Source organism: Micropterus dolomieu, linkage group LG07 (genome assembly GCF_021292245.1).
Source record: "Micropterus dolomieu isolate WLL.071019.BEF.003 ecotype Adirondacks linkage group LG07, ASM2129224v1, whole genome shotgun sequence".
Taxonomy (NCBI): Eukaryota; Metazoa; Chordata; class Actinopteri; order Centrarchiformes; family Centrarchidae; genus Micropterus; species Micropterus dolomieu.
Window position 1 is genome coordinate 18,997,997 of NC_060156.1, and position 26,332 is coordinate 19,024,328.

At 39.6% G+C, this 26,332-nt stretch overlaps 3 protein-coding genes and 1 long non-coding RNA gene across 6 annotated transcripts in view; 1 reads left to right on the plus strand and 3 right to left on the minus strand.

Annotated features, from left to right (window-relative positions):
* The window catches only part of LOC123973321, a 39,587-nt gene that overhangs the window by 1,471 nt on the left and 11,784 nt on the right, over nt 1-26,332 (plus strand). The gene's annotated exons all lie outside the window — the stretch shown is intronic.
* On the minus strand, nt 1,562-6,081 carry kbtbd7 (kelch repeat and BTB (POZ) domain containing 7). The gene has a single exon (XM_046053228.1). The coding sequence runs from the start codon at nt 5,666-5,668 to the stop codon at nt 3,797-3,799; it is 1,872 nt and encodes a 623-aa protein (XP_045909184.1). The 5' UTR covers nt 5,669-6,081; the 3' UTR covers nt 1,562-3,796.
* On the minus strand, nt 7,404-10,751 carry wu:fc50b12 (uncharacterized protein LOC103911624 homolog). 2 transcript variants are annotated; one of them, XM_046053242.1, is made up of 4 exons: nt 10,060-10,751; nt 8,442-8,523; nt 8,128-8,291; nt 7,404-7,783 (listed from the first exon to the last, which is right to left on the minus strand). In XM_046053242.1, exons 2-4 carry the CDS (start codon nt 8,460-8,462, stop codon nt 7,549-7,551), a joined length of 420 nt encoding a protein of 139 aa, XP_045909198.1. In that variant the 5' UTR covers nt 8,463-8,523; nt 10,060-10,751; the 3' UTR covers nt 7,404-7,548. The 2 variants fall into 2 exon arrangements, with proteins under 2 accessions (XP_045909198.1, XP_045909197.1); XM_046053241.1 differs by having other exon boundaries at nt 8,119-8,291.
* slain1a (SLAIN motif family, member 1a) lies at nt 10,851-22,872 on the minus strand. Of its 2 annotated transcripts, XM_046053226.1 has the most exons (10): nt 22,323-22,872; nt 20,516-20,652; nt 17,196-17,312; nt 15,714-15,824; nt 15,324-15,473; nt 13,678-14,010; nt 12,814-13,002; nt 12,343-12,676; nt 11,962-12,094; nt 10,851-11,339 (listed from the first exon to the last, which is right to left on the minus strand). In XM_046053226.1, the coding sequence occupies exons 1-10, from the start codon at nt 22,754-22,756 to the stop codon at nt 11,226-11,228; spliced, it is 2,052 nt and encodes a 683-aa protein (XP_045909182.1). In that variant the 5' UTR covers nt 22,757-22,872; the 3' UTR covers nt 10,851-11,225. The 2 variants fall into 2 exon arrangements, with proteins under 2 accessions (XP_045909182.1, XP_045909183.1); XM_046053227.1 differs by lacking the exon at nt 11,962-12,094.

Here is a 26,332-nt window from a genome sequence, read left to right on the forward strand (position 1 = left end):
TTGTAGCCTCTTTTTCCTATTTGTAGTGGAGATGAGTGGTACCCGGTGGGGTCTTCTGCTGTTGTAGCCCATCCGCCTCAAGGTTGTGCGTGTTGTGGCTTCACAAATGCTTTGCTGCATACCTCTGTTGTAACGAGTGGTTATTTCCGTCAAAGTTGCTCTTCTATCAGCTTGAATCAGTCGGCCCATTCTCCTCTGACCTCTAGCATCAACAAGGTATTTTCGCCCACAGGACTGCCGTATACTGGATGTTTTTCCCTTTTCACACCATTCTTTGTAAACCCTAGAAATGGTTGTGTGTGAAAATCCCAGTAACCTAGCAGATTGTGAAATACTCAGACCAGCCCGTCTGGCACCAACAACCATGCCACGCTCAAAATTGCTTAAATCACCTTTCTTTCCCATTCTGACATTCAGTTTGGAGTTCAGGAGATTGTCTTGACCAGGACCACACCCCTAAATGCATTGAAGCAACTGGCATGTGATTGGTTGATTAGATAATTGCATTAATGAGAAATTGAACAGGTGTTCCTTATAATCCTTTAGGTGAGTGTACTTGACTTGCTGACTTGGGTGCTACTAATCACATAACTTTTGTTTTGTAATTGTGTCTTCAATTGCTCTTATATAGTTTCTATTTTTACTTCTTTACATGTAGGCCTATGACTTCTTTATTTTTACTTTCTCTACTGTACTTATTGCTTTCCAAATTTTCCCTCTGGGGATGAACAAAGGCTTATATTATCTCACCGTATCTTATCTATTTTTGCTTCCCACACTTCTTTTTTTGGATAGGTTTACTAAAAGTAACAGGTTCTTACAACAATATAAAAATGTATTTGAGGGAAATAAAATGCGTTTTTTATAAATTCCAATTCCTTATTTTTTATATTACATTGTTAATTCATTTTTGTTATTATATTTAATTTATTATGAATGAATTACATTTTCTTTTGCTGTTTTCTTGGAATTATTCAGATTAATCATCAACAAACCAAACAGTGTGTCATATACCCATGTATACCCACCCTGTAACAGCACAATATAATGACCTTCCTGGCTACAAATAGTAACCCAGCATAAACATAATATACAAAAAAAACAAATCCCACATAGTTAAGTAACACATTCTGTCAGATTCAGGTCATGAAAAAATGTTTGTGTAATGCACATGTGGTTTTTAAATGTTTTATATGTATTTTTTTTCCTTTCCTTCTATTCCAAGCTTTGGAAATATTCTGAAAACAAAGACAATTTTGGTTAAAAAAAGTATTCAATTAATACTCCATCCTCTATTCAAATCAAATCTGAACATGAACTCTTTTGTTTGTTGCAAATCTTAATATAAAAACAGAAGTGCGTGCATTTTATTTTCCACATCATTACACTCACAATATTCACAGATCCTGTCATCTTTATCTATTAATCCCTTTGTAACCTCATTTTTAACACGCTAGTTATACTACAATGTTAAAAATGTTATCAGCACTTCTGAATTTCATATTGTGTGCTTGTTTTGTTTGTCATGTGCAATGTCTTGGAGAAAAAAAAACACAACCTCTGCATTAGACACGGATGTTTATTTGACACATACACCAAAACAGCTTTATAATTGGACTGTGTTACCACAGCCAATCACACACACACACACACCACAGCCAATCACACACAGACAACCAAAAACCAATATAACACTTCAACTATCCATCATACAGAGACAACAATGAGATTTACACTCATTTACCAGTTTATTAGGTGCAACTAGATAAAACTAATACAGTCTCATACAACAGCCCTGTAATAAGTCCTTCAAGTAATGTTCAATGTTGGTTAAAACCGTTTTAGAGGTGTTGATTCAACTTAATGGTAGGAGGATGTAGCTGGTGGTATTGCATTATATACTGCGAGGTGTTTTATTAATATTTTGTCAACAACATTTACATCAATGAGGGTAGACAGAGTAGAAACTTATATGTGTTTTAACACAGCTAATAAACTGGTAACTGATTGCACGGTGTGCGCGCAACAGTTTTATTACATGCAAAAAATAAATGTCCTCCAACTGAAACAATTCATCAGGACCAAATAATACTCAAACTTTGTAACATAAATGCTAAGTTTAAAAAAAGAATCATCAGATAAGAAAACACACATACACTCAATACAATAGTTTCAAATACATTTCATAAAATGTATTATTTGTCACTAAAACCACTTAATTTTACTACATTCCAAAAAAAAAGTCAATCATGGCGTACAGGCTTTGCTGAAGCCTAAACCTGAGTGAGCATACAGTGCATTGGCTTGTACATTTCATACAGTAGTTTTCACAACACTGGCTGTGTGTGACGTCTTGATGTGCATCATCAACATCAAAATGGCAGCACATTTTAAAGCCTTGTGAATGACCAGTTGTGTTTGAAGTCATCAACATGAGGCACTTAAGCTGCCTGATGACCCAAAAGTAATTTATGATTTTAAACCAATCATAAGCAGTATTGTATTCGAGCTCGGTAAAATGTTATTGGGTGTGAATGCTGCAAGCATTTGCCGCCTATGTTCTATTTTCCTTTATTAGCAAATATTTCTGTCACAAACTTCTCTTTATATAACACAACACAAGCAACGAGCATTAGAGGGGCCCTCCACCGATTCAATAAGTCAGTTTATTAGTTATGGTTAGTACAACTCAGCCTGTGCTAAAAGTTTCACCGATAATGTCTTTTGTAGCTCTGGAGGAGCATTGTTAAGTATAAAGAAATTTCTCAGGTTACATCACCCGGGTATCTTATCTTGGCTTTGGAGTGTACACATTTGAAACAGACAGCCTGCTTTATCAAAGTAGGAAAGAAGAATGTGGGTGTTCACCAAGCAGGAAGAGTTTGACAAAAGAAGTAATTAAATTGCACTATGGCCGTGGTTCCCAAACTTCTTTGTCATGCCCCCCCCCCCCATAGAAAAACTGAAGAAAATGTAGCTAACAAACACAAAGCTCTCCCGAACTCAAGGCGTCTTTGTATTTTGTATTTGACTAACGTGGTTTGAGCGTCAAGTATTTCTTTTCCACCCTGTCAAAAGTCTGTTCATTTTGTACTTGAAATGTCCTTTCGCTTCCTGCATGAATCTTCATAGCTGGTAGCATCAGAGCACTCTTACGATTCACAGATCGGTTTCACAGGACTTTTTGACTTGTCTTGGCAGGAAGAGCACATGTGAAAGTAATAACATTAACAATGGCTCAGTTCCAGCAATTAATCATATTATTAGTAGCACCTGCGTTAAACATGTCTCTGCTGTGAAAATGTATATTAAACTTCAGTTTCATTCAAAAATATTTCCTCAGGTCATGTGCATCTACCCTGCAAAGGCTCAGTTTGGAAAGACGGCATTATGGGAAGTGTAGGATCATCCCCTCTATAACCTATAGCTGTACACTTACGGTTCTATCATGTATTTGTCTTGAGTTATTGTGTAAACGAGACTCCACCAGACATCATACTGTCCTGTATGTTCCCAGGACATGATATAAAGCCCTTGTCTTTTGGTATTTGTCCTCGCTGGTTGAAAAAGTTTCTTCTCTCCTTCTGAAAATACTCATTAGCCAGACTGGTGAGACATGGAAGAAAACTGTCCATGTGAAGTAAAGATTTGATGGACCTGTGCTTCTACTATAAATTAATGGCTTTAATACTAAATTTAATCTGGATCCGTGACCTCTCCTGACAGACAGAACCCTGTATAAATCCATTACATTATAAATAAGTTAAACTTTTATTTGACACATTAACACATTTCACTACCAGTTCTCATCTGAGAAAGAGCTAGAGCTACCAGAGTCCGAGTCTGGGTCTGTCAACCCATCAAAGTCCCAGTCGGCACTGGAGCCACTATCATCGTCCTCCTCTGTACAGAAGCTGTGAGCAGAGCCCAGGCATGCTGGGTACACCCGTGTTGAAACACACACGGGCCCCAAGGTGGACACATACACTGCCATGACGTTCTTCCAGGTGTCCCTGGCTGGTTCGTATTCATGGATGAGGACCCGGTTTTTGTTGTGCTGCAGCAAAGTCTGAGTGAGGAGGAGGAGCTTGTTGTTGTGCTGGATCACCTGGTAATTTAGAGCACGGCTGTCAATGGGAATGTCACCCAGCCTCTTCCATTCCCCCTTGTTGGGGCTGTAGGCTTTCACCACAGGGATGTCGCACACGCAGATGATCTGGTCCTGAAACACGCAGGCCTTGTGAAGCTTGTCTCTTCTCAGAGACCCACAGTGGCGCCAGCGGTTCCTCTTGGGATCATAGCAAAGCATTCTCCTTTTGTTCACCACATACAACTGGTCATTTAGTGCCACCACCTGCATTTTACCTAGAGAATGAGGCAGAGGAGCCACAAAGGTCCACTGGTTCCTCTGGACGCTATAACACTCCACTTCCTTCAGTCTGGCATCAGTCACTGGATTTCGTCCTCCCAGAAGGTACACATGGCCGTTGAGGTAGCCCATCCCAGAGTGTATCCTCCCCAGGGGTCTCTCTGCTAGCTCCTGCCAGCTGTTGAGCACAGGGTTGTACAGCCAGAAGTGTTTAGAGAGGTGGGAGGCCAGGTACAAGTTGTTTTCAGGTGTGGCGCAGGCGATTAAGGACTCCATGGTGGAACGTTTGTAATCCTGGCTGCTGAGGTCTTCTAAAGGAGGAGCCATGAAATACAGGTCCGCTGAGTAAGGGTCACAGCACATTATGTTGTCGTTGGGCAGGCCGAAGAAGAGAATCATTTCTTTTGCGCTTACACCTATTCTGTGCTTTGGTACTTCCAGAGTTGCGGCCATTCCACAGCCGTCCTCTGCAGATCTGTTAAAAAAAGACGCAAGGTATTTCTCAATTAAAGGCCTTGCCATGAGGCCCTCCAGGTAGTTCTTGTCCTTCTCTGTAAACAAGTTCCAGCGCACACACTTCAGCGCCTGTAGTGCAACCTCTCTTTCCTGCGGCGCATTAGCCTCTATCCACTGTAAAGCAGCCGAGCACACCTTCCTTTCACAGTCCACATCCAAAGTGTTCAGAGACAACAACTCCTTTAACTGCATCAAATCCAGCTCGCAAAGGTCCCCTCCGCTACACACCTGGCTAAAGTTCCTGGCTATGAAAGCTTGCGCATTCTCCTTCAATTCAGGATTGTCATAGGTGTCTGCAAATTTCAGTATCCCCACACAGTTGGAGAGGTCCAGCCTTCTTGTCATGAAGCTGGAGCAAGCTCTCCTGATGTACTCGAGCTGAAGCATATTGGCAGCTGCGTACAGCCTCTGGACGTTGCTCTCCGTGATGGTCACCCTGCCTGTGTAACAATAGTCGATGATAACGGACATGGACTCGGCGTCCACACCGCGGATGACCACTCTCTCCTGCATGCTCTCATTCAACCCGCCGGTGAACATGCTTTTGAAGTACGGGCTGGCAGCGGCGAGGACGTTGCGGCTACACAGGAAAAGTTGGTCAATGTCACCTCTGGTCGACTCGCCTTTTTGCTCCAGCGAATCCTCCTCACATTCAACTCCGATGGTAACGTCCCCGAGCAGCCGACAGTCGTACAGTAACTTCAACTCTTTCATCAAACCCCGAGCGTGATTTACGTCCTCCAACACCTCGGGACCGCTGAAGCAGCTCAGAGCCGAAGCCATTGCTGCAACTTCACAGACAGCAATTAGCTTTTTTTATTTATTTTTATTTATTTATTTTTTAAGTCGGCGACGGTTTCAAATAACCCGCTGTCACGCGGTTAACATACTCAATAACACGAAAGGGTCTGCGCGCTGATACTGACACATCCGTTTATAGAAGATCAATCATGATGCTGTGAAAAATACATGACCCGCGATTTAACGTTAACAGCTAAACGGTCGCCTGTGTGTTTGAAAGCAAATAGTTCCCGGTCTACAAATGATCATAATGTACAGTTTAAATAAGAGATAATCCTCAAATAGCACTTCGAGAGTCGCTGTAACAGTTCTGTCAATTTTCTTTGATTGTCGTGCTCGATGCTGTCATCTGTTTTGAGGGTAGGAGACAGCCACGGCTCTCATAAAATAACAGTGTCAACTGACCGGGGGTTGGAGCTACACTACAACTCCGGGAGAAATAGTCAAAATAAAGCTCCACTTCATGTACAAGTGTTGCATTGAGTTTTCTTTGTTTCTCTCCAGATTCACTTCAATAACACCTCGACACATTTTTATGCCAGTTGTCACGTTTAATGCTTTGCACTGCTAAAATTAGTGCTTTAACCCAAATTGAAAAACAGGTAATCTCTTACTTTGAAGGCACTCTTGCCTGGCGTCCGTTCTGGATCCCTGCTCGCTCACACAACCTTGCTAAGAACGGCTTCACCTCTGCGATTGGTTCATATAACTGGGTCAATATAAGTTTGGTTGACCGGGATGGACTCAAGATCACTGGATGAACATTGCCAGTATTAAACTTTAATTATTTAATCCATTTTCCACGTTGTAGGCATATATGATATATTAAAAAAACAAACATACATGCCATCGTGATCATGAACAAAGCACCCATGTGAGGCCTGAACACAATTCCTGCACAGTAACCCGGCAATACTAACACTTCGCTGTAACATACAGATTCTACAATATACCCCTTTATTGTCATGTTTTTTGAGTGTCTTGTATATCCATAAATAGATGAACATAATCAACCTCTCTAAACAAAGTAATTATTACATTAGCCATATAATATTATTCGAGCATTCACTGCACAACCATGAACAGATGTTTGTATGTTTGTTGTCCATTGCTGTTTATATCTATATGTGTTTATTCATACATTTTCCCACCTGTATATAGCTGTATGTTTATATCTTTTAGTTTATTGTTCCCTATAGTGTTTTCTGAATACATGTTCATGGTATCTTGTATACTGACATTGTATAAAGTTGATTGTGAATCAGATTATTTAATGTGAGCTTGTTGAACCCAACTGACCACAACCCTATGTGCTCGTTGTTCTATACTAAATAGCACTGTAGTGTTTAGTCAATAAATTAAATTAATCAACAATTATACATTATATATATATATATATATATACACACACAACATATATATACATATATATATATATACACACACATATATACATATACACACATATATATATATATATATATATAATATTAATCATTTCTGCCATGTATGAAAAATATCAAAAATGTCCTGATCATAGCTTATTAGATGGTAGGATTTACTGCATTTCTGTTTTGTTTGTTTTTTACACCACTCTAAATGGAATAGCTTTAGGTTTTGTACTGTTCATTTTTCCTTTCAAATTAAAATTCAACACAGGTGTAAACATTTGCTCTTCATCTTTACTGCAAAGCCTTAATATTTTACAAGGAAGAAATTACATGGCTCATGTTTCACATTTGTTTGTTCCGCGACATTCAGTACATTTATTTCAGATTACTCACAGTGTTCAGTAGCTGAGTTTATGAGTGTCAGATAAGAAGTATGGGTATGGCCACGACTATGTGCATTTCTGTCCAGCTTTAAGTGTATCTACGGCTGAGGTCATTGATCCTGCGTAGTGCATCTTGGTTGTGGATGGTCTTATGAACTGTGATGATGAAGGGGAAGGCGGAGGGCAGCTCAACCCTGCGGCTCAGCTTCTGGTGGCCCCAGTGGAGGCAGCGCAGCCTCTCAGCCAGGTCCCGTCTGCCTGCTCGCTCCAGTCCATCTTGCAGCAGCTTGGTCTTATTGGGTTTATCCCATGACTTCTCATACCTGTGAATAAAGACGGACATCTGAGAATCACTTGAGAAACATAGTGCATGATATAGATAGATATAGTGCAATAGAGTCGTATCAGAGTTAGACCCAAAAGTCAAAGAGTCAAAGCCCAGTAAACCGTAGGAAAACCCAAATAAATTACTAAACTACTAACTGAGCATTTATTTGAATATATAAAGCATGCAGTTGTTTGAAATGATCCATTGTTGTTGGTTTGAAAGGTAAAATTTCAAACCGCTGTATGCGCCATGTTGAAGTATTATGTAAGTATAATGACACTTTAATATACACACTGAGCGTGACAACATCACACACATGCACATACACACACATTGTACCAGCTTTCCAACATGGTCTTAGCCTGGACACTCTTCTCTGTAGATTTGCTGTGGAACCGCCCTATTTCAGTTCTGTTGAAGCCAAGCTCATACGCCAAAACTGTCCACTCAAAACCAAGCTGCATGGAAATCTCCTGCAATGTCTTCAAGTTAATTACAGCATCCTAAAAAAAAAAAGACATGCAAACTCACCTAAAGATAAAGGGATTTAAAAAGGATTCATTACCTTCAGTGACGGTGTCAATGAATGTCAATGAAATGTCTTTGCTGATTTAAGATACATGGAAGTAAAAATGAAAAGAAATTACACATACCTCTTGGGCTTTGTTGGGCATTATCTCAAATTCCAAAAGATCAGCAATGCAAGTCACACTCTAGGTATTTGTCTTCACAAACCTAATTTAACAAAGATCTTGTGAAAAACATTTCTCTGTACAGACATAAGCAATTGCTAGATAATAAACATACATTTACAGTGTAAAATCCAAAATAGCAGGCAGAAATTGAATTCACTTACCCTTAGGTACAGCGTGTCAAAAATGAGCATGGTTTGAGTGTTACTGGGGAGATTCATCATCAACATACTAATCTGTTAAACATTAGTCACTTTGGCTCCATGGTCCCCAGCAGAGCTAACAGACCTCCCCTGCTACCAGGTAAACAAGTGTACTGTGCTAAAATTAGAGTCAAATCCTCACCATTATATTTTAGAGAACTCAGTATGGCTTATCAGTAATTGGACTTGTTTGCATGGAGTTGTATATTTGCAGATTGTGGGAGATGATTCATGTTGTTTTGTATCTTTTGTATTTTTTTTTTTGCTCAAGGCACATCAACTTTAGGCCACCACTGCCTTATTTGTTTTACATGCCTTGGGAAATTTAGTGGATGGTCTTTCAGGACTACAATTGAGCAGTGACCAATGTTCTGTTTTTAGAAGTAAAATTAAGCTCATTTCTTGACAGTTACAGCAATGCTTTTTTAAAACATCACTGTTTTCACCATCGTTACTTTTTACATAAATAAATATGTCACTCACTTACTCACTCAAAATGTGCATCAATTACTGACATATATTTTTACACATTGTCAGCTTGCTGTGTGCTCAGTGGACCAGCAATGCCATCTGTAGTTGATCATTGGCGTGAATTTGAGAAATTAATTTTCTTGACACTTTAAACCAGAAAGGGAACTATATTCAGTAAAGACTGTAAAAATATGAAACATTTTTTGAAAGGCTTTTATTCACTTTAAAAATTCACCTCCTCATTAAATTCTCGTCATCCATAAAAAGCATCAGGACTCTATGTGCAATACCACTGCAGCGAGTATGTTTATCAAAGAACATTAAATATCTCAGCTCTTATGTAAACATATATGAAAAGAAAGTAGCCAAATAATAATGTGCGTACTCTTACTTTAACGAATGTCATACTGTACTTATAAAAACAATGAAGATCATTTATTTTAATGTGTTAATCATAATTCTGATTAAAAGTGCTGCGAGGTCTAGCCAATAAATATAACTGACATGAATTACACTACTTTTTAACAGGCACAGGATTTAAGAAAATTCCAGGTTCAACTTCATATGTGACACCACAGTCTGACAAAAATGGATAATTGCAAAATTAGTCATATGAAATCATTAAAAGCATGTACAAAAGCGTGGGCTATTTTTTCTAACCTTTCAATTGGAGAGAAATGCTCATTCTTTTGAATGAAAGCCTTAAAGTTGCAATGTGTAAAAATTTAGACTACTGTCCCCCTCATTCATCCACCAAAAACATAGGGGGCAGCATATCACATGTCAGGTCATAACTGCTATTAGCTCAGTTAGCCAAGCGGCTAACTTATCGGTCCCATTAGCTGAATGAGACCATACTGGGCACTAGAACCGGAGGGGGCCAGTCTGACAACAGAATACAGTACCGAGGTGGTTACAGCGCCTCCGACCAGCAAGCTGACTCCAGGAACATCAAAGACACATCGGGTTCAGGCAGGGACAGTAGAGCCGTGAGAGGGAGGTTGGGCATTAGAGAGGCAGAGAGAGAGTGTAGAGCCAGAATATTGGACCAGTGTAAATACTAAACAAGACAGTTTTAGGTGACTCGAATTCAGAATGTGTTTGACGATGAAAATCTGCATAAGAATCTTTCCTTTCTTGACATTTGAGTGGGTTTATTTTGTTTGTTTATTTATTAGACTAAAAAAGCTAAGAGACCTTGTTTAACGTAGCGAACTCTCCACTCGCCCATACAGTATCTAGCTGAAACTACAGGTGGAGGCCTGAGCGATACTATTGGACTATCGCCTTTTGAGATACAAAGTGGTATTACGAGACAGGACAGGCCGGGGCTAACTGGTTAGCATGCTAACTTCAGTAAATGTGTCTGTCACCCTATATATAGACGACTTTGACATAACATCATAACTGTTATTTCTTCTAATTCATCTGATTATGTTAATTTTTAATGTTAAATTCTTACACATTGCACCTTTAGAGTGGACCTGTTATGCTTTCCCTTATTTTCTGTTATATTTTCAAAATGTCAGATTTTCATATTAAACATGGCCAAAGTTTCATGAGGTAAACGTATGTAAAAGTAATCCCTGTGAGCAAAAAGTTCAGGCTTTAGACTGCACTGACGATCGTATGCTCAGATCGGCACGGATGTCCTTATATGATCATCTGCTCTGAGGAGCTGTACAAAGGCCCAATATACAGTAAGATAAAGGATTTTATTTGAACTGTGAATCACGCAAAGCTAATCCAGAAAAATACAGAGCTGAAAATTACCATAATAGGTCCCCTTAATTATCCACAATGACAAATCAAAAAATCTCAAAGAAGATCCAGTTCACATTTAACAACTGATTAACAGAATATTGCCAGGTTGTTTCATAGTGTGTCAGTCAGTGTTTCAGCAGGTAGTAAGGTAAAGATCCAGCCTGCTGGACCCATACTGTTCTCAGTCTCTACTTTGTCCTTCAGTGAAAGAGTAGTGCCTTTTAGAAATGTTAACAGTCACTCTCACTTGGGTCCCAGGCCCTCCTGACAGCAAAGTTTTAAATTTGTAGTTGGGTCCCATGCAGTGTTACCCTGTGCACCTCTTGAGCTTCAGATCATTTGGGTTCAGTAGCAGCCATCTTTCCAGCTCCCATCCCTCAGGGCACTCAGGGCAGCCAGGCTCTTTGGAGGAGTCAGCAAACTGTAGACAGAAAGAAACAAGTCGATTAAATACCTAAATGAATCAAATTAATAAATTAACTAAAAAGACAAATCATCCACTCAAGTATCATAAACAAACTGATTTAGCTTAAAAGTTTGACTATAACTTTAGCACCTCCCTCAGGACAATCACTGTAATTGTTTAAACACCTATGCTGTGTCCCACTTTCATTCTACTCACTTACTGTATAGAGTAGAGGGCTGCAACTAATGATTATTAACTTTAGCAGTTCATCATGTTTTGCTCTATAAAGCATCAGAAAACAATGACAAATGCCCGTCTCAATATCCTAGAGCACATCATGAAATGCCTTGTTTTGTTCGACCCATAGCTCAGAACCCCTTAAGTGATTTACTATGATGTAAGAGACCAAGACCAAGCAAATTCTCACATATGAGAACCTGGAACAATCAAATGTTTGGCATCATTGCTTAAAAATGGACTTAAACAATTATCAAAATAGTTTTTCTTTTGATCAACTAATCGATTAAGTGATTCATCATCAAATAACACAGAATGTACTACATATTAATCTTTATAGTAAACTGTTTATGCAGTTACTATACAAAAAACATTTAACATATCTGAACCCTTTACTTACTAACAAGTAATGATACAATTTGTAATGTTGGACGTCAAGCAAACTTTTTTTGTTTTGCAAGGTGTTCCTGGAACCCACACAAATTTTGTATTTTTCCAGCTGAGTAGGTCCTCGATTTCTCTTACACATTGCACTGTGGAAGAACGGTACATGTGAAAATCAAGTTTTTTTTGACTGTTTTGAATGTACTTTATCTTGTCACTTTTACAGTCTCAACACACAGCATACTCAAAACATGCTTAAAATTAGTATGAAATATGGATTTGGGACACAGCTCCAAACCCAGTTTCAAAGGTCTTTTACAGAATAGACTGAGATAAGTCAAACAGATGGACACAATCTGTTACATTAAGTTCACTTAGTCAGTATATCTGTCCTTACCTGCGTGTGGGTTGTGTGATTTTGCTTGATCGTGGAACTCCACTTGTCCCTACAAAAGAGGCTGGGCGAGGAAGGGCACTGCGAAGGACAGCCGGCTGATTGGCGCTGGCTTTTAGGGGCTGAGGTACCAAACTGCCGCTGGGTTTGAGGGGCTGAGGCAGTGCTGCATTGCTGGGGATGGAGTGTAGACTGGTAGAGGTGGACAGGGAGGTGGAGGTGGGGCCCTGCTGTACTGTGGGGCTTACATAGGCTGTGGCTTTCAGTGGATGTCGGGGAGTGGTGGGAAAGTTCCCCACACTCTGGACTCGCTGGCTGAGCTGGCCGGGGGAAGGAACTGAAACACAGCAAGAGAACAGTTAGATTAAAGTAAGTCTAACATCAGTGACAGAATTGCAATGCCTTCAGAAAAAAATCAATATAATGAGCAGTGTATGGCTGATTTGCTCATAGACTTGAGGAAAAGAGTCTTACTGGAGGACTGGAGTCGTGCAAGCCCACTGGATGAGTCAAAGCTCTGGCTGCTCCGTAGGGAGGATATTGCTGGCAAGGAAGAGGGGCCGTGGGAGGATGGGTTGACAGGGGAAGCCAGGCATGGAATACTGGGAACACTGGGCATGCTGGGAGCTCGGATCAGGTTGGGCATGCTTCTCCGTAGCTTGTCTACGCAATCATATGAACAAACCAGATCAGGTTTTGTAGGTGTCGACTCCAATACGAGGTTTTCATATCCAACATTAAAGGAATAGTTTTACATTTTGGGGAATACAAAAGTCACTGCTTCTGACCATGAAGTAATCCTGCACATAATCTCATGTAAAACCACAACTTGGTATTTTTACAGTTAGTTTATTGTAAAAATTAAACTAACAAGATATAACGTGTTAAGTAGTGAGATTTGGAGGTGCTGGTAGTCGGATTTTGTTACCTTTGGACAGAGCCGGGTTAGTTGCTTCCCTCTGTTTGCAGTCTTTATGCTATGCTAAGCATAACAAAATAACTGGCTGCTGGTGGTAGCTTCATATTTATTTACTGTACAGACAGGAGAGCGGCATAAAATTGAGTTTGGAAAATTCAAATAAGCTCCTCACTCTGACAGTCCACTCTGTTTTAGACTCTTACATCAATCAGTAATGCGACTGATAGAACAGAGTACACTGACATACTGACCCTAACTAAGCATGGGATTAAATCCTGTAACCAAGAGCACTCTTTAAATCCTTCTTGGCACACACAGATATCGTCTGGTGAGAAAATTAGGGATGTCTTGAATGTGAGTTATTCTGTAAAGATGCTTTCAGTCTGAATTGGGGGCATTCAAATTCATTAAATACTCACCTGTGCTATTCCTGTATGCTGTGTGTGTTTCCATGGTCAGGCTGGAGGGTCCAGAGTACTGTGAGAGTCCACTGAGTGAAAACTGAGGGGTAGCTGAGCTGCGTCTGCAGTCTCTGATACTGGAGAAGGTGTGAGAGTGGGGCAGGGTGCCCCGCTGCATAGACCCTGTGCGGAACAGTCGAGGTTGGGGAGGAGGGAGCTGGTCATACCCCTCGTCCTCCTCCTCATCCTCCTCCTCCAGATCCATCTCACTGCGCCTGAGGGAGTGTAATGAGAAGCTGGAGCTGCGACGGCAGGCTGTGGCTGAGGTAGAGGCATAGTCCTGTCGGAGACCTACAGGGTGACAGATCAATGCTTTTATCTGTAGAAAACATGAACCCGACCTCATATAGTATATCATACATTTCCTTCTAGAGGGGCTCCTAATCCATTATTCAGTTAATGAATCAGTAGACCAGACGGATACAGGAAAAACATTTTAAACTCCTGCATAATTTAACAACACAACAGCACATCAAAATATAACTGCCCCTGAAGGTCAAATGTTCAAAGGTCATACATTTATCTTAGTTTTAGAGTTAATTTTATTGTTATATTACTTGTATACAGTTCTTTGAACAGCACCCTTCCCTCATATTTTCATGAACAGTACTCCTACCATCACCAATTCCACAATTATTCTACTCAAAATAACTGGAGAGTGCCCTGCTTGAGTCTCTCTGAGGGTTTATAGCACTTATTCAAGTTTTCTTTGTATATGTGTAAACAAAATCAGAGTAATCCATTTCAGTCTCTTCAGAAGGCTTTGCATCAGTGTTTTATAATATGGTTTGATGGTCATTAACCTGTATTATCTCTGGTCTAAACGAAATAGTATAGAGAAAGTACAAATAATGTGTTTTCATTACGAGGCATCTGTGAATTTTAATATAAAAATTATGTTAACACCCCTTGGAAAAGTAGTCCAAATTAGAGTCCAAATTAGCAAAATTATTTAAAGGCACGGTGCAATAAAAAAAATTCCAAGTTCTAATAGTATGTCCTTGTTATGTCTTTTTATATGCCAAATATATGTCAAAATGTGTCAAATATCCTGAACTCGTATACACACATCAACTCAATCTAATGTGACCAGGTAATCCCTCCCATCAGATATAACACAGCACTTGACCATAACCCACATTTGAGCGATTTTTTTGTTTTGTCATACAAAACATGACATTTTCAAAGGACAACATGGGTTTTGGGAACGTGTAATGAACATTTTGCACAAACAATTAATCGAGAACATGAATAGCAGATTAATGAATGAAAATAATTGTTAGTTGCGCTACAAAATGCCTCACAATTCTCCCATAAGCAGATTTAGTGTAGTTTGGAGTTCAGGGTGTTGCTCAAGGACTCTTTGACATGCTGTTAGGAGGAGCCAAGAATCAAATCACCAACCTGATGATTACGGCCTCAAAAACCATATCCGACTCCACCACAGTCAAACAGTGCAAAGTCAAAAATCATAACCAAACCCAGACAAATGACACTGTCAATTGTAGCAGCATTTGATTTAATTACTTCAAACTTTTATGAAGGGTATGTTTATTTTCTCCACCCCCTGTAGCACCTGCAAGAAATTTAGATAGTCGACTCACTCTCCTCCTGAAGTCGAGCCATGACCTCCACATCTGTCATGTCCTGCAGTTTGTAGCTCATAGAGATGGAGTTTTCCTCCATCTCTGACACACCGACCTCGCTGTCAACGGAAGACTGGGGGCTGATAGCTGCATGACGGCGACCCACATCTAAAAGCACACATGAGAGCCACATCTGTCTCACCAAGATATCTCACTCTCTACGGCCAAGGAAAAACGGGGGGAAATGAAGTATTTATGAAACACACAGAGAAGACGCTTCCCTAACAGTTGCGGTGTTTAAGCGCAAATAATCATTAAATAATCATTACAGATGGATGGTGACTCACACGAGATGAAACAGCAGAAATGAATGACAGAGCAGAGAATACTTTGCCAGCGAGGTCTTACTGTGGAGAGTGGAGTTTGATAGGAAGGTGGGCGCTCTGTCACTGAGGCTACAGCTGGCCCTGAGTGGGAGAGTTGGCTGGAGAAAAGACTGACCAGATGATGGCAGTGCGGCTTGGAAGGAGAGGAACACAGCAAAAGAGAGAGAAAATGAATTCACTGAATAACTAGCCCAACATGCAAACCAAAGCTCAACCTGCATTCACTGACGTTTGAATTTTCATGCTTGTCTCCATCTGTCTGAGGGTTATAATCTCTTCCCTGGAATTTGTTGTAATCTGATTGCAAACTGCAAGTAACAGGTTTTTTAAGAATCTGGGTTATGTTTATACAGTGAGATCCAAAAGACTTTTGGAAGCAACAGATGCTTTTGGCTTGGTGTTTTTATTACTTTGGATTCGAAACAGAGCAATGACTATTATGTTTAAGGAAAGAGTTGTTTTTTATTTTAGCAATGAACATTATTATGTCTAAATTTAAGCTAATTAGCTTTCATTTGCACATTCTACTAATATTTCTGCTATGTTGCTATTTTGTTATGTTTTGGAAAATGGAAAAAGAGCACTGTTCAGAGCCCAACAGATCAGACTCTGGTTATAATCTGCTGTTTCAAAGTGTGACTGATAAAATCAGAGAATCACGTAAGAATCATTAGAATTCAGGATGCATTCTCTTGGGACCATGTACATGTAATTAATGGTTGCAGAACTACAACAAAATTAGCCGCACTTTTTTTCTCTTGCAAAGGTCACCTCAATGAAATAGTGATCTCAATCTACTTGGTCCCCTGATATATGTTAAACAAACCTACAGCCATCTAGGGCTGGGCAATAAAACAATAATGATAAATAACGCAATATAATTTTCCTCAATATCAATATAATAAATGTTCAATATATCGTCAATAAATATTTGGTTTAATTCATTTGAATCACAAACAAATTAGCCCTTAACTTTTCTATTAAACTATTTATTTTGTTGAGGAACAGGGACTGAAAAAATATTTACTATTCATATTTGTTTGTTTTTTATCATAATAGTTTTGAATGTTTGTTAAGTGATCCACTGTTTGGCATCAAATGTTTGTCACATTCTGACCATAAAGAAATATTAACCACACAATTAACCATCTGGTTTCTTCAATTTTCAGTCAGGAGCAAAAATCAGCTTTTAAACTCGAAAGAAATAACAATTTGATATTTAACGTGATAATTATCGATATCGAATGATATGAAATGTTTTTATTGCGATAACATTTTTGGCCATATTGCCCAGCCTTACAGCTATCTTAAGATGTCTGATCTACACAACAATTAAATTTACTCAAGGCCAGTCAACACAATTAATCCACAAAACAGATTAGAGTGTGATTCAGTGATTTGATCATTAGCATATACCTGCAACTTTGACATCTACAAAATAGCCCATTAGAAGTTAAATTGACTCTTTTGTGGTTAGCAGGTGTTACATGCATGTTTGTGTTACCTGGGGACTCGGTTAGTGCAGCAGATTTAGTGTAAGGCAGGACAGGGCAGCTGAGGGTGGAGAGCCCCTCTATGCAGCTGTATGGACGGACGGAGGAGACTCCTCGCCTCCGCTTAGCTAGACACAAGATTGTAGCAAAGGACATGTTAGTCTGATTGCTTTACCATGTTACACACATGCACACAAACACACACGTGCAAAACATTGATTATATTTGAACACACTGTGGCCAACTGTTAATCTGCTTTTTACAGATCAGTGTTGATGTTTTAAATGATTGGGTCACGGCTCGGGCAGAAGAGGCTGATACAGTAAGACGAGGTTTAGCTTACCCCTGCAGCTTATTGGGCTAAACTGCAGGATCTTAGTATAAGCAGGGATTGTGCATGTAGGCTACATCCCATTCCCAAAATCAGAATTAGATCTACTATGGTCTACTTTGCGTTGTGGAGGTTACATTTATACGGTTTAAATTTGACTTCCTGCTGTATTACTTTCATGGTAACTGTCATAACATATACTTTATTTAAGTTTATAGATCAACAGTAAACCACAGGTGTATGATTGTGTGTTGCCAGGTGTCATGGGTTTGGGTTTTAGTTTAGTTAGTTCCTAGTTATTTTGTAATAATTACCTATCCTCTTGTTTCAGTCACTTTCCTTCCTGCCTTTATGTGTTTCCCGCAAGTTTTGATTGTCTGCCCCGCCCTGATTAGCTTTACCTGTGTCGTATTATCTTCCACTGGTGTATTTATTCTGTGATCCCTTGTCTCAGTGCCAGTTTAACTTTTTCCATGTGTCTAGCGTTCCAGCCATTTCTCCAGTGTTTCTGTGTTTTTGGACTTTCTACCTTAGTTGTTGGACTTTATGCTTGTATTATCAGCCTCCACGTGCTCCCTATATTGGACTACATTCTTGGTTTTGACCTTTGTCTGCATCACCATCCCATATGCCTTTTGTACTTTGATTTTTACTACATGAAATGTCCCATATTATGCAAAATCCACTTTTGTCCCCAGTGTGTCTAAATATATTATGAGAAAACAATTCCTATAATTTTTCTCCAGCTCAGTCTTTTAATAAAAGTATGTGTAACACAGATGTAAAGCATGTAACCATTTTCTAGTCCAACATACAGTATGAACCTGAAAATGTTATTTTTTAATTATTGTACTGCACTTGCTCTGCCTCTGAGTCTGTGTTCGGATTCTATTCTCCATGTTACTGGTTAATCGGCTTGCACAGTTGTGACATAATGTCCTTATAAAATACCTATTAATGATCTTTAATGCCTTATTAAATGACAATTAAAGCAATAAGTTACAACTTATAAACTCTTGAAGAATACCATGGCACTATTCTTTTTTTTCTAATTAATGCTGGCTAGCAGTGAGTAAATTGGGTTTGGGTGACATGACTGACATTAGATAATGTGTGTTGAGTGTGTAAACAAGGAGTTCAGCCCCACTGATTGGTAGTCAGAGAGCCACACACCTGAAAAAGTGGAGCATTTGGCATTCCTGACACAATTAGGCTCAACCACTGCTGCATAAAACTAGCATTCACAGCAAGTTACACAAACAACAGCTACTGGAGCTCAGAGACAGGGTGTATTCATGACCCAGAGGAGGACAGCCAACCTTTACTGAATACAGCTTTAGAGAAAGAAGAGGACCTTAAACCGTACACACACACAAATGAACATTCAAAAAAACACTAACAATTATGCATGATTGAATCACAGTTTAGACACAAAAGATCCATAATATCAATACAATTGATCTCAGACTCTTTTTAAAATTTAATATCAAAGCACACACAAGCACATACACAGTATACACCCATGCATGCAATAGTACAAGAGTGTCTTATGCAGGCTGTTTGAGCAGTGAGTGCTGGGTGAATCTGCTTCAAAAACCCAGTTAATGTAAGAACGGTTTCTATGGCAACCATATCCCCATGCACAAGTGTAGAAACTGTAAAGCACCAAATCTAAAACTGGGTCCAGCAGCAAATGTCATTTAGTAGCACACCAGTATCCTGGTTATGAAGGCCCTTTCTAGTAGCCTGGTTATGTGTTCCTTGCTGCAGAAACCTCAGTATGCTGACAAACTGAGATATTGTTGCATGTAAACGTGTCAGTCATAACTCCAGGTACGCCTGCTACTTGCGTGATGTAGTTTTTAGTCAGAAATACAAAACATATGATGATAAATGATGTAACAGTAGTTCTGACAGTGGTAATGCGAATTGTATCTTCACTCTCGTCCTCCATTACTGATTAGTAGATGGAGACAAAACCCAGTTAAAATCCAACGTAGAGTCAAAGACTGCAACACGATTGACCATCAGCAACCTAGATAATGTAAGAAATAAGTACGCAGGGAGCTGAATAACAAGGTTTTACTAGGTTGATCAAAATGAAATGATCAAAACCAGGACAAGACTCAAAGTGTAATATTTATTCAAGTTGTACATGGGGCGTCACCTTTGTGCTGTGATCGATATACTACTAAGTAGGAACTGAACGACACTGTGTCATACAGTGAACAGTCAGTTACTAGCCAATCTACACATAGTGGCACTACGTATCCTTAGTAGCTTAAAGTTTAGACTTTGCCACCACATAGTCATTGAGCGTTAGCCTATGTTTAAGAAACAGTTCAACATTTTGGGAAATACAGTTATTATATACTCTTTCTTGCTGAGAGTTAGATGAGAAGATGAACACCACTTTCATTCACTTTCTGTCTGTTCAATATGAAGCTAAAACACAAATTTGAATTGAAAATTTGTTTCTCTTGAATTGTGCTTTTCCTAAGTATAATATGTGTATGTAGAGCCACTTGTTGGTGGTACAGTGTAATGGTGATACCCCAGCTGTATAATCCTCTCTACACTGCTTTCCACATAACACAGTTTAAGGCCATCTAATAGCACAGCATGATTTCTTCCTTTTTATATCAGCAGAGTAGAAAATTCCTTAAACTGATTAATTGTTCCCTGGAGATACGATGGGTGTAAATGGAAGTCCTCGCAACTCTGCTACCATAGAAATAATCACTCTGTGGTAAGTTGGATGAGGTACTTCAAAACTCGTCAATTTAAAGGCAGTATGTTAAATGGTCAAATGGTTGGAAACGATTGAGCTGAGTGCAGAAAAACACTCCCACAGCTCAGAATTTGCTGCTGAAATCCTGTTGCACGTGGAGACATTTTGTGGGTGAAGTGTGTCACAGCTTATGATCACATGTCGGCCGCCAGAGAGACAGATGTGGCCGCAGATAAAGGCTGTTAATCTGAGTGGTAAATGCACTGTACCTTGGTCCAGTCTGTGACAGAGGGTCATCTTAGCCAGCTCCACCTCGGGCCCCGGGTGGTCCAGTACCTGCCTGCACCACTGGAGAGGGCTGAGGACGCTCTCACCCTGCAGCTTGGCTTTAGGACTCACATACAGCCTGGAACACACAGCACAAGCCACAGTTCAGTCCTGACACCTTTATAGCATAGCCCATATTGGTACTTTACAGAGAGAACAGAGGTTAAAAAAAGCTAGAGGCCGCCTTACTGTAAATCTTAGAGATCTGGAAGCATGAGTTTTACAGTGGCAATATTTCTCAGATGAGATACCCAGTGAGGTAAGGACACTTTACAGCAAAGGTAACCCTGTGACTGTGTAAAGGGAGTGATTTTCATAAAATGCCAATACACCATAAAAGTTCACTTGCAATTTTACTGGCAACAACATAAACTATGAATCCAACAGTGTGGTCACCGTTTCATTTAGTGCAGTGATGTATACGATGCGAGTATGTGACTCATTGTGGGTGGCAGATACTTGTAGCACTGAAAGTATTAGTCAATTAATAGATGAAACAATGAACAGAAGATTAAATTAATAACTATCTGGATAATGGAGTATTTATTTTATAAATAAATTTACAAATATTCTCTGGTTTCTGCTTCTAAAATGTAAGGAATTTGCGGCATTTCCTTGTCGTATATGACAGTAATCTAAAACGATTTACGGTTTTGGAATGTTGGTCAGATAAAAAGCCACCTTGGGCTCTGGGGAATTAGAATTAATAATTCATAATTTTCACTCTGTATGAAATTTTATACACCAAATGATGAATCAATTAATCAAGAAAATAATAAAAAGACTGCTGAAAATAATTGTTTGTTGCAGCTCTTATGACTTGTGCCTCGGCAGACAGAAAAAATGAAAGAAATGGAGTTTATCACCTCTGGAAACTGGATTCCCATTTTATCAGCTGCTTGCTCAGTGGAACATACCTGGCCTCTGAATAAAGAAGGTAAAACAATCTCTTTCTGCATATAATGACACTATATAATAAATCAATAAACCATATACTGTGTGTGCTACACTGAAGTGATAGATTCCTAAAAATGAATCAAACTTATTTGTAAAAAAATAAAGAAATGATGTGTCACCTCTGTGTTCAAGTAGAATGAACATGAACCAGAACTGACCTTTAATTTGGCAACTAGGCCATGATGTTAACACAGACTTAGAGGTCAATTAGTTATGTTAAATGGAGTGGGATATACGCCCACACACTGCATTCAGATATGTGCTACATCTTCCACATCATCACATCAGACACATAAAGCTGGCAACGGTTCAGTAGTCAGCATGTCAGTGTGTGAGCTACCTAAGTCAGCAGATACACTGCTTCTAAGTAGTTCAGCCTGGGGCTGAACACTACACACAAAGCCGAGCTGTTTGATCACAGGCTGAAGGGGGTCATTGTTTCTAATTTCATCCCAGTGCTGTCTTACTCTGAATATCTTTGCAGCATGCACAGTGCATTCTGGGATGTCCAAAGCTTTGGTCATTTCTTTTTGTTCTTTTTCCTCTTGTGAAAAGTCACTATGTTTGCTAGTGCCTGCAAGTCTATTCCACCAGGAGAGCAATCAATGAGGAGATACATGGCAGTGTAGTTTAACACATGATGTCACAAAACTGTGGGTAGTTGAAAATCCTGTGGCCTAAGATGAGAGCATCTGTTATGGTCATAGAAACACAAGGGACGCTGTTTGTTTTCTCTGTAAATTAACATGCATGTGGATGCAATAAAGTGGATGATATAAACAGAGCAGTTACCAGCTATCGGGCTCTCCGACAGGAAGCACGGTGTTGAGGTCCAAAATATCAACCTCATCCAAAACAGTTGTGGCTCCGGCGGTGCCGCTGTCCCCCCCATCGGCATCAGCAGACACCGAGCTCGGCTGAAAATAGGCAAACGGCTCCTCCGTTGCACACGGATGCGACTGAGTCGGATTCAAAATGCCATATTTACAGGATAAATTATCACTCGGACACGCCGTACCCCCATGCAGACACGACAACGAGGTCTGGATACGAGGGCCGTTGGAGCAATTGTTTACAGCGTTCGCTCTAGTCCGCAATTGTTCGTTTTGCTTCTCCAATTTTCGGACCAATTCCTGGAGCTTTAACACCTCCAGCTCCGCGTTGGTGATTTTGTTGTTGCCATTGACGTCTGCCATCATCTGGGGGTTCAACACCTCTGCTTCCATTTGGTAAAAAACACATTGAGAGGACTGTAAAGCACGGCCTGTCTGCAGAGGGTCCTATTCAATTCAGATAGGGCGTCCAGATTCACGCGTTTAAAGCTACTACACAGGCACACACACTCCCGCACAGATACACACCATGATACACACACTGATGCTGCTGCTACTGGGACGATAGCACAGCCTCCATCTCATTGGTCAGCAGCTTGGAGTTAAACTCCCATCACACCACTGCTGAGGAAGTATTTATTATGGGCGCTCTCAATGTACGCTACAAATAGCCTAGTATTTACGTTTTCCCATCTTTTATGTAGGCATGTTTCTTTTAACAATTTTATAATCAGTATTTTGTGACACTTTTCAACCCCCTTTAAAAATACTTTGAAAAAAAAAACAATAGGCTTAAGTAGGGAAGAAATACAAAACTGGAATACATGAGCCAGATGGGCCTATGTTAATGTTACAATTACTATACTATCCCCCATCCCAGACACTAAAAAGAAAGTAGGTTATCTAAATGTTTCACATAGTTGGATTAAAATAAAATAGGCCTAGCCTATAATCAATTAATTCTAATTATTTATCTTCTCCCAAAATGAAGTATCAATGCTCTTCTCCATACTGTGAGGAATATATTTCTGGTGGAGGAATATGAATCATTTCTTCATTTGAGAAGTCAATGAATATTCAAACTTAGGTTCATAAACTGAGTCTAAATTAAATACCTGCCATGTGTAATTTTTTAGTAGAGTAAATTTCCCTCAATGGCCTCATTATTACAGAAGCATTAATGTAAGGGTTAGGAGATGTAGTAAAATAAAACAGGTACACCCACACAAACATCTTGATTAGTTGTTACAAAATATTTACAACCATTAACTGCGAGGTGTAGCTAACTGTTGCATGGCTAACTAAGCTAACCAAACTAGCCTGATGTTAGCTTGTTTACATATTGTTTGTTTTGAAGACAAAAATAAATTTTATGAAATCTGATGGACATAACTAAACTGACACTCTCAAAATGATTTTTTATAATAATTGTAACCGAGGCAAATAGTGAGGGGTTCAAACCCCCAAATATCTATTAACAGTTCCCACAGGTTCCCCACAGTTAATAAGATTCAGAGACATGGGTTTCGACTGGAAGGATGATTTATTTAAATAATATTTAAAAATCAGGTTTTTGGGCAATTTTATTCATTACACAAGCTCAAATAACAACAAACAAGATTTAGATGCCAATGCTGCTAGAAATGCTAAAGGATTAAAGCACCCTGTTAAAAACACCTCAGCATCTACAGAAGCCAGACATGCAGGGGGTTACCTGTGGGCCACCCGAGTGCCTTGACAACACTAGACTCACACTGGTGCGCAACCACCCAAACACAGCAAGTCAAACACATAAACCACACAATAAAACTTAAAAAAAGTTAAACATGCACACACAGCTATTACACACACCACATGCAGTAAAGGGGAAAGGGGGTTCCCAAAATCCAACACGCTGTCCGTCTTGCAAAACTCTAAAAAGAGGGAAAAAATGGCTAATAAGCTGAGGGAAATCATGCAGCCACAAAAAGAGAAAATAGCCACACCCGTAGCAGACTTTAGCAGTTGGCAAAAACATTCACAGGGCCCATCCACCTGTAACAATCTAATAAAATAAGAATCCACTTAAAAATACAAGTATGAACAACAGCAGTTGATCAGGCAGGCAAAACATCAGTGGCTAAAGGCTACAACCCTCAACCAGTGCAGTAAATAGACAACCCAGCTCTGACTCCACCTCATTGAAGGATTGGACGTTTAGGGCCACTCAGGGCTATCAACCTCCAATGCCTTCTCTGCTGTGAACTTTAGCATGACAGGCTGTGCAGCATACAGGGTCTGGACAACAGGTGGCTTAAAATTGCACAAAAAACCTCAAGTTAAGATTTCCCTTAAAGTCTGAGTTAAGGTTTCCTTGCCTGCTCCTGGAGAGACAGGGGGTGGAGCTTCCCTGAGAGCTTTCAACTGATTGTGGCATTACTAGGCAAAAAGCCTGCCTCTCACCCTATCACGTAGCCTAATGTTAACTGAAAATGTTAAAGTAATAGTTAACATAATCGTAGATAGTTCCCTTCCACTCTAAAAAGCATGAATATCACTAACTTTAAAGCACACATTCCTGCGTGTATGCTTTCATAAATAAAACAAACAAACTAATTGACAGTTAAGTTTAACATATCGCTTTGCCCACTAATACTGTTATTTTGAGCAATTATGATACAGTTTGTGATGCTACAGTGACTTTATGTTTCCATTTTTGATTGCTTTTGATTGGAGTGCTACAGTATCTCCTAAACCATTTACATGAGTAAAGCCTGTAAAAGCTAAGACATTTAAGTTTTATTGGTGCAGCCCGATTTAGTAAATTGCTAGTTTGAAACTAGCTAGTTACTAAGAACTTCACTTCAGTAAAGACTTCACTCACAAACGAATAGCTAGCCAATGGGTTTTACAAAGGCACTGGGTACATTTTACGTCAATTGGGCTACATTTGTTTTGAAAAGGTTCAACCTAGTCTGTGTTAGGGCAAAAACGTCTTCATTATTACAAATAAATATTTCCAGCAAATCTCTGGCAAAGCTATCACTTTCTCAAGCAAAGAAAAAAAACCAGACTGTCCCCTGGGAGTACGGAACGGTGATTGTGAATACAGCAATGTTTTTGTTATGTCTCATATGTCTATTGTTTCCATGTTTGATATTAAATGCATTTATTCAATTTAATTAAATGCATATAAGGGCACTAAGAGAGCGCAGACTTCTGCCAAAACCAATAGTCCAGTCTTCTACAAATCTATAAGCACAATCATGATATACACTCACCTAAAGGATTATTAGGAACACCATACAAATACTGTGTTTGACCCCCTTTCGCCTTCAGAACTGCCGTAATTCTACGTGGCATTGATTCAACAAGGTGCTGAAAGCATTCTTTAGAAATGTTGGCCCATATTGATAGGATAGCATCTTGCAGTTGATTGAGATTTGTGGGATGCACATCCAGGGCACGAAGCTCCCGTTCCACCACATCCCAAAGATGCTCTATTGGGTTGAGATCTGGTGACTGTGGTGGCCATTTTAGTACAGTGAACTCATTGTCATGTTCAAGAAACCAATTTGAAATGATTTGAGCTTTGTGACATGGTGCATTATCCTGCTGGAAGTAGCCATCAGAGGATGGGTACATGGTGGCCATAAAGGGATGGACATGGTCAGAAACAATGCTCAGGTAGGCCGTGGCATTTAAACGTTGCCCAATTGGCACTTAGGGGCCTAAAGTGTGCCAAGAAAATATCCCCCACACCATTACACCACCACCACCAGCCTGCACAGTGGTAACAAGGCATGATGGATCCATGTTCTCATTCTGTTTACGCCAAATTCTGACTCTACCATCTGAATGTCTCAACAGAAATCGAGACTCATCAGACCAGGCAACATTTTTCCAGTCTTCAACTGTCCAATTTTGGTGAGCTCTTGCAAATTGTAGCCTCTTTTTCCTATTTGTAGTGGAGATGAGTGGTACCCGGTG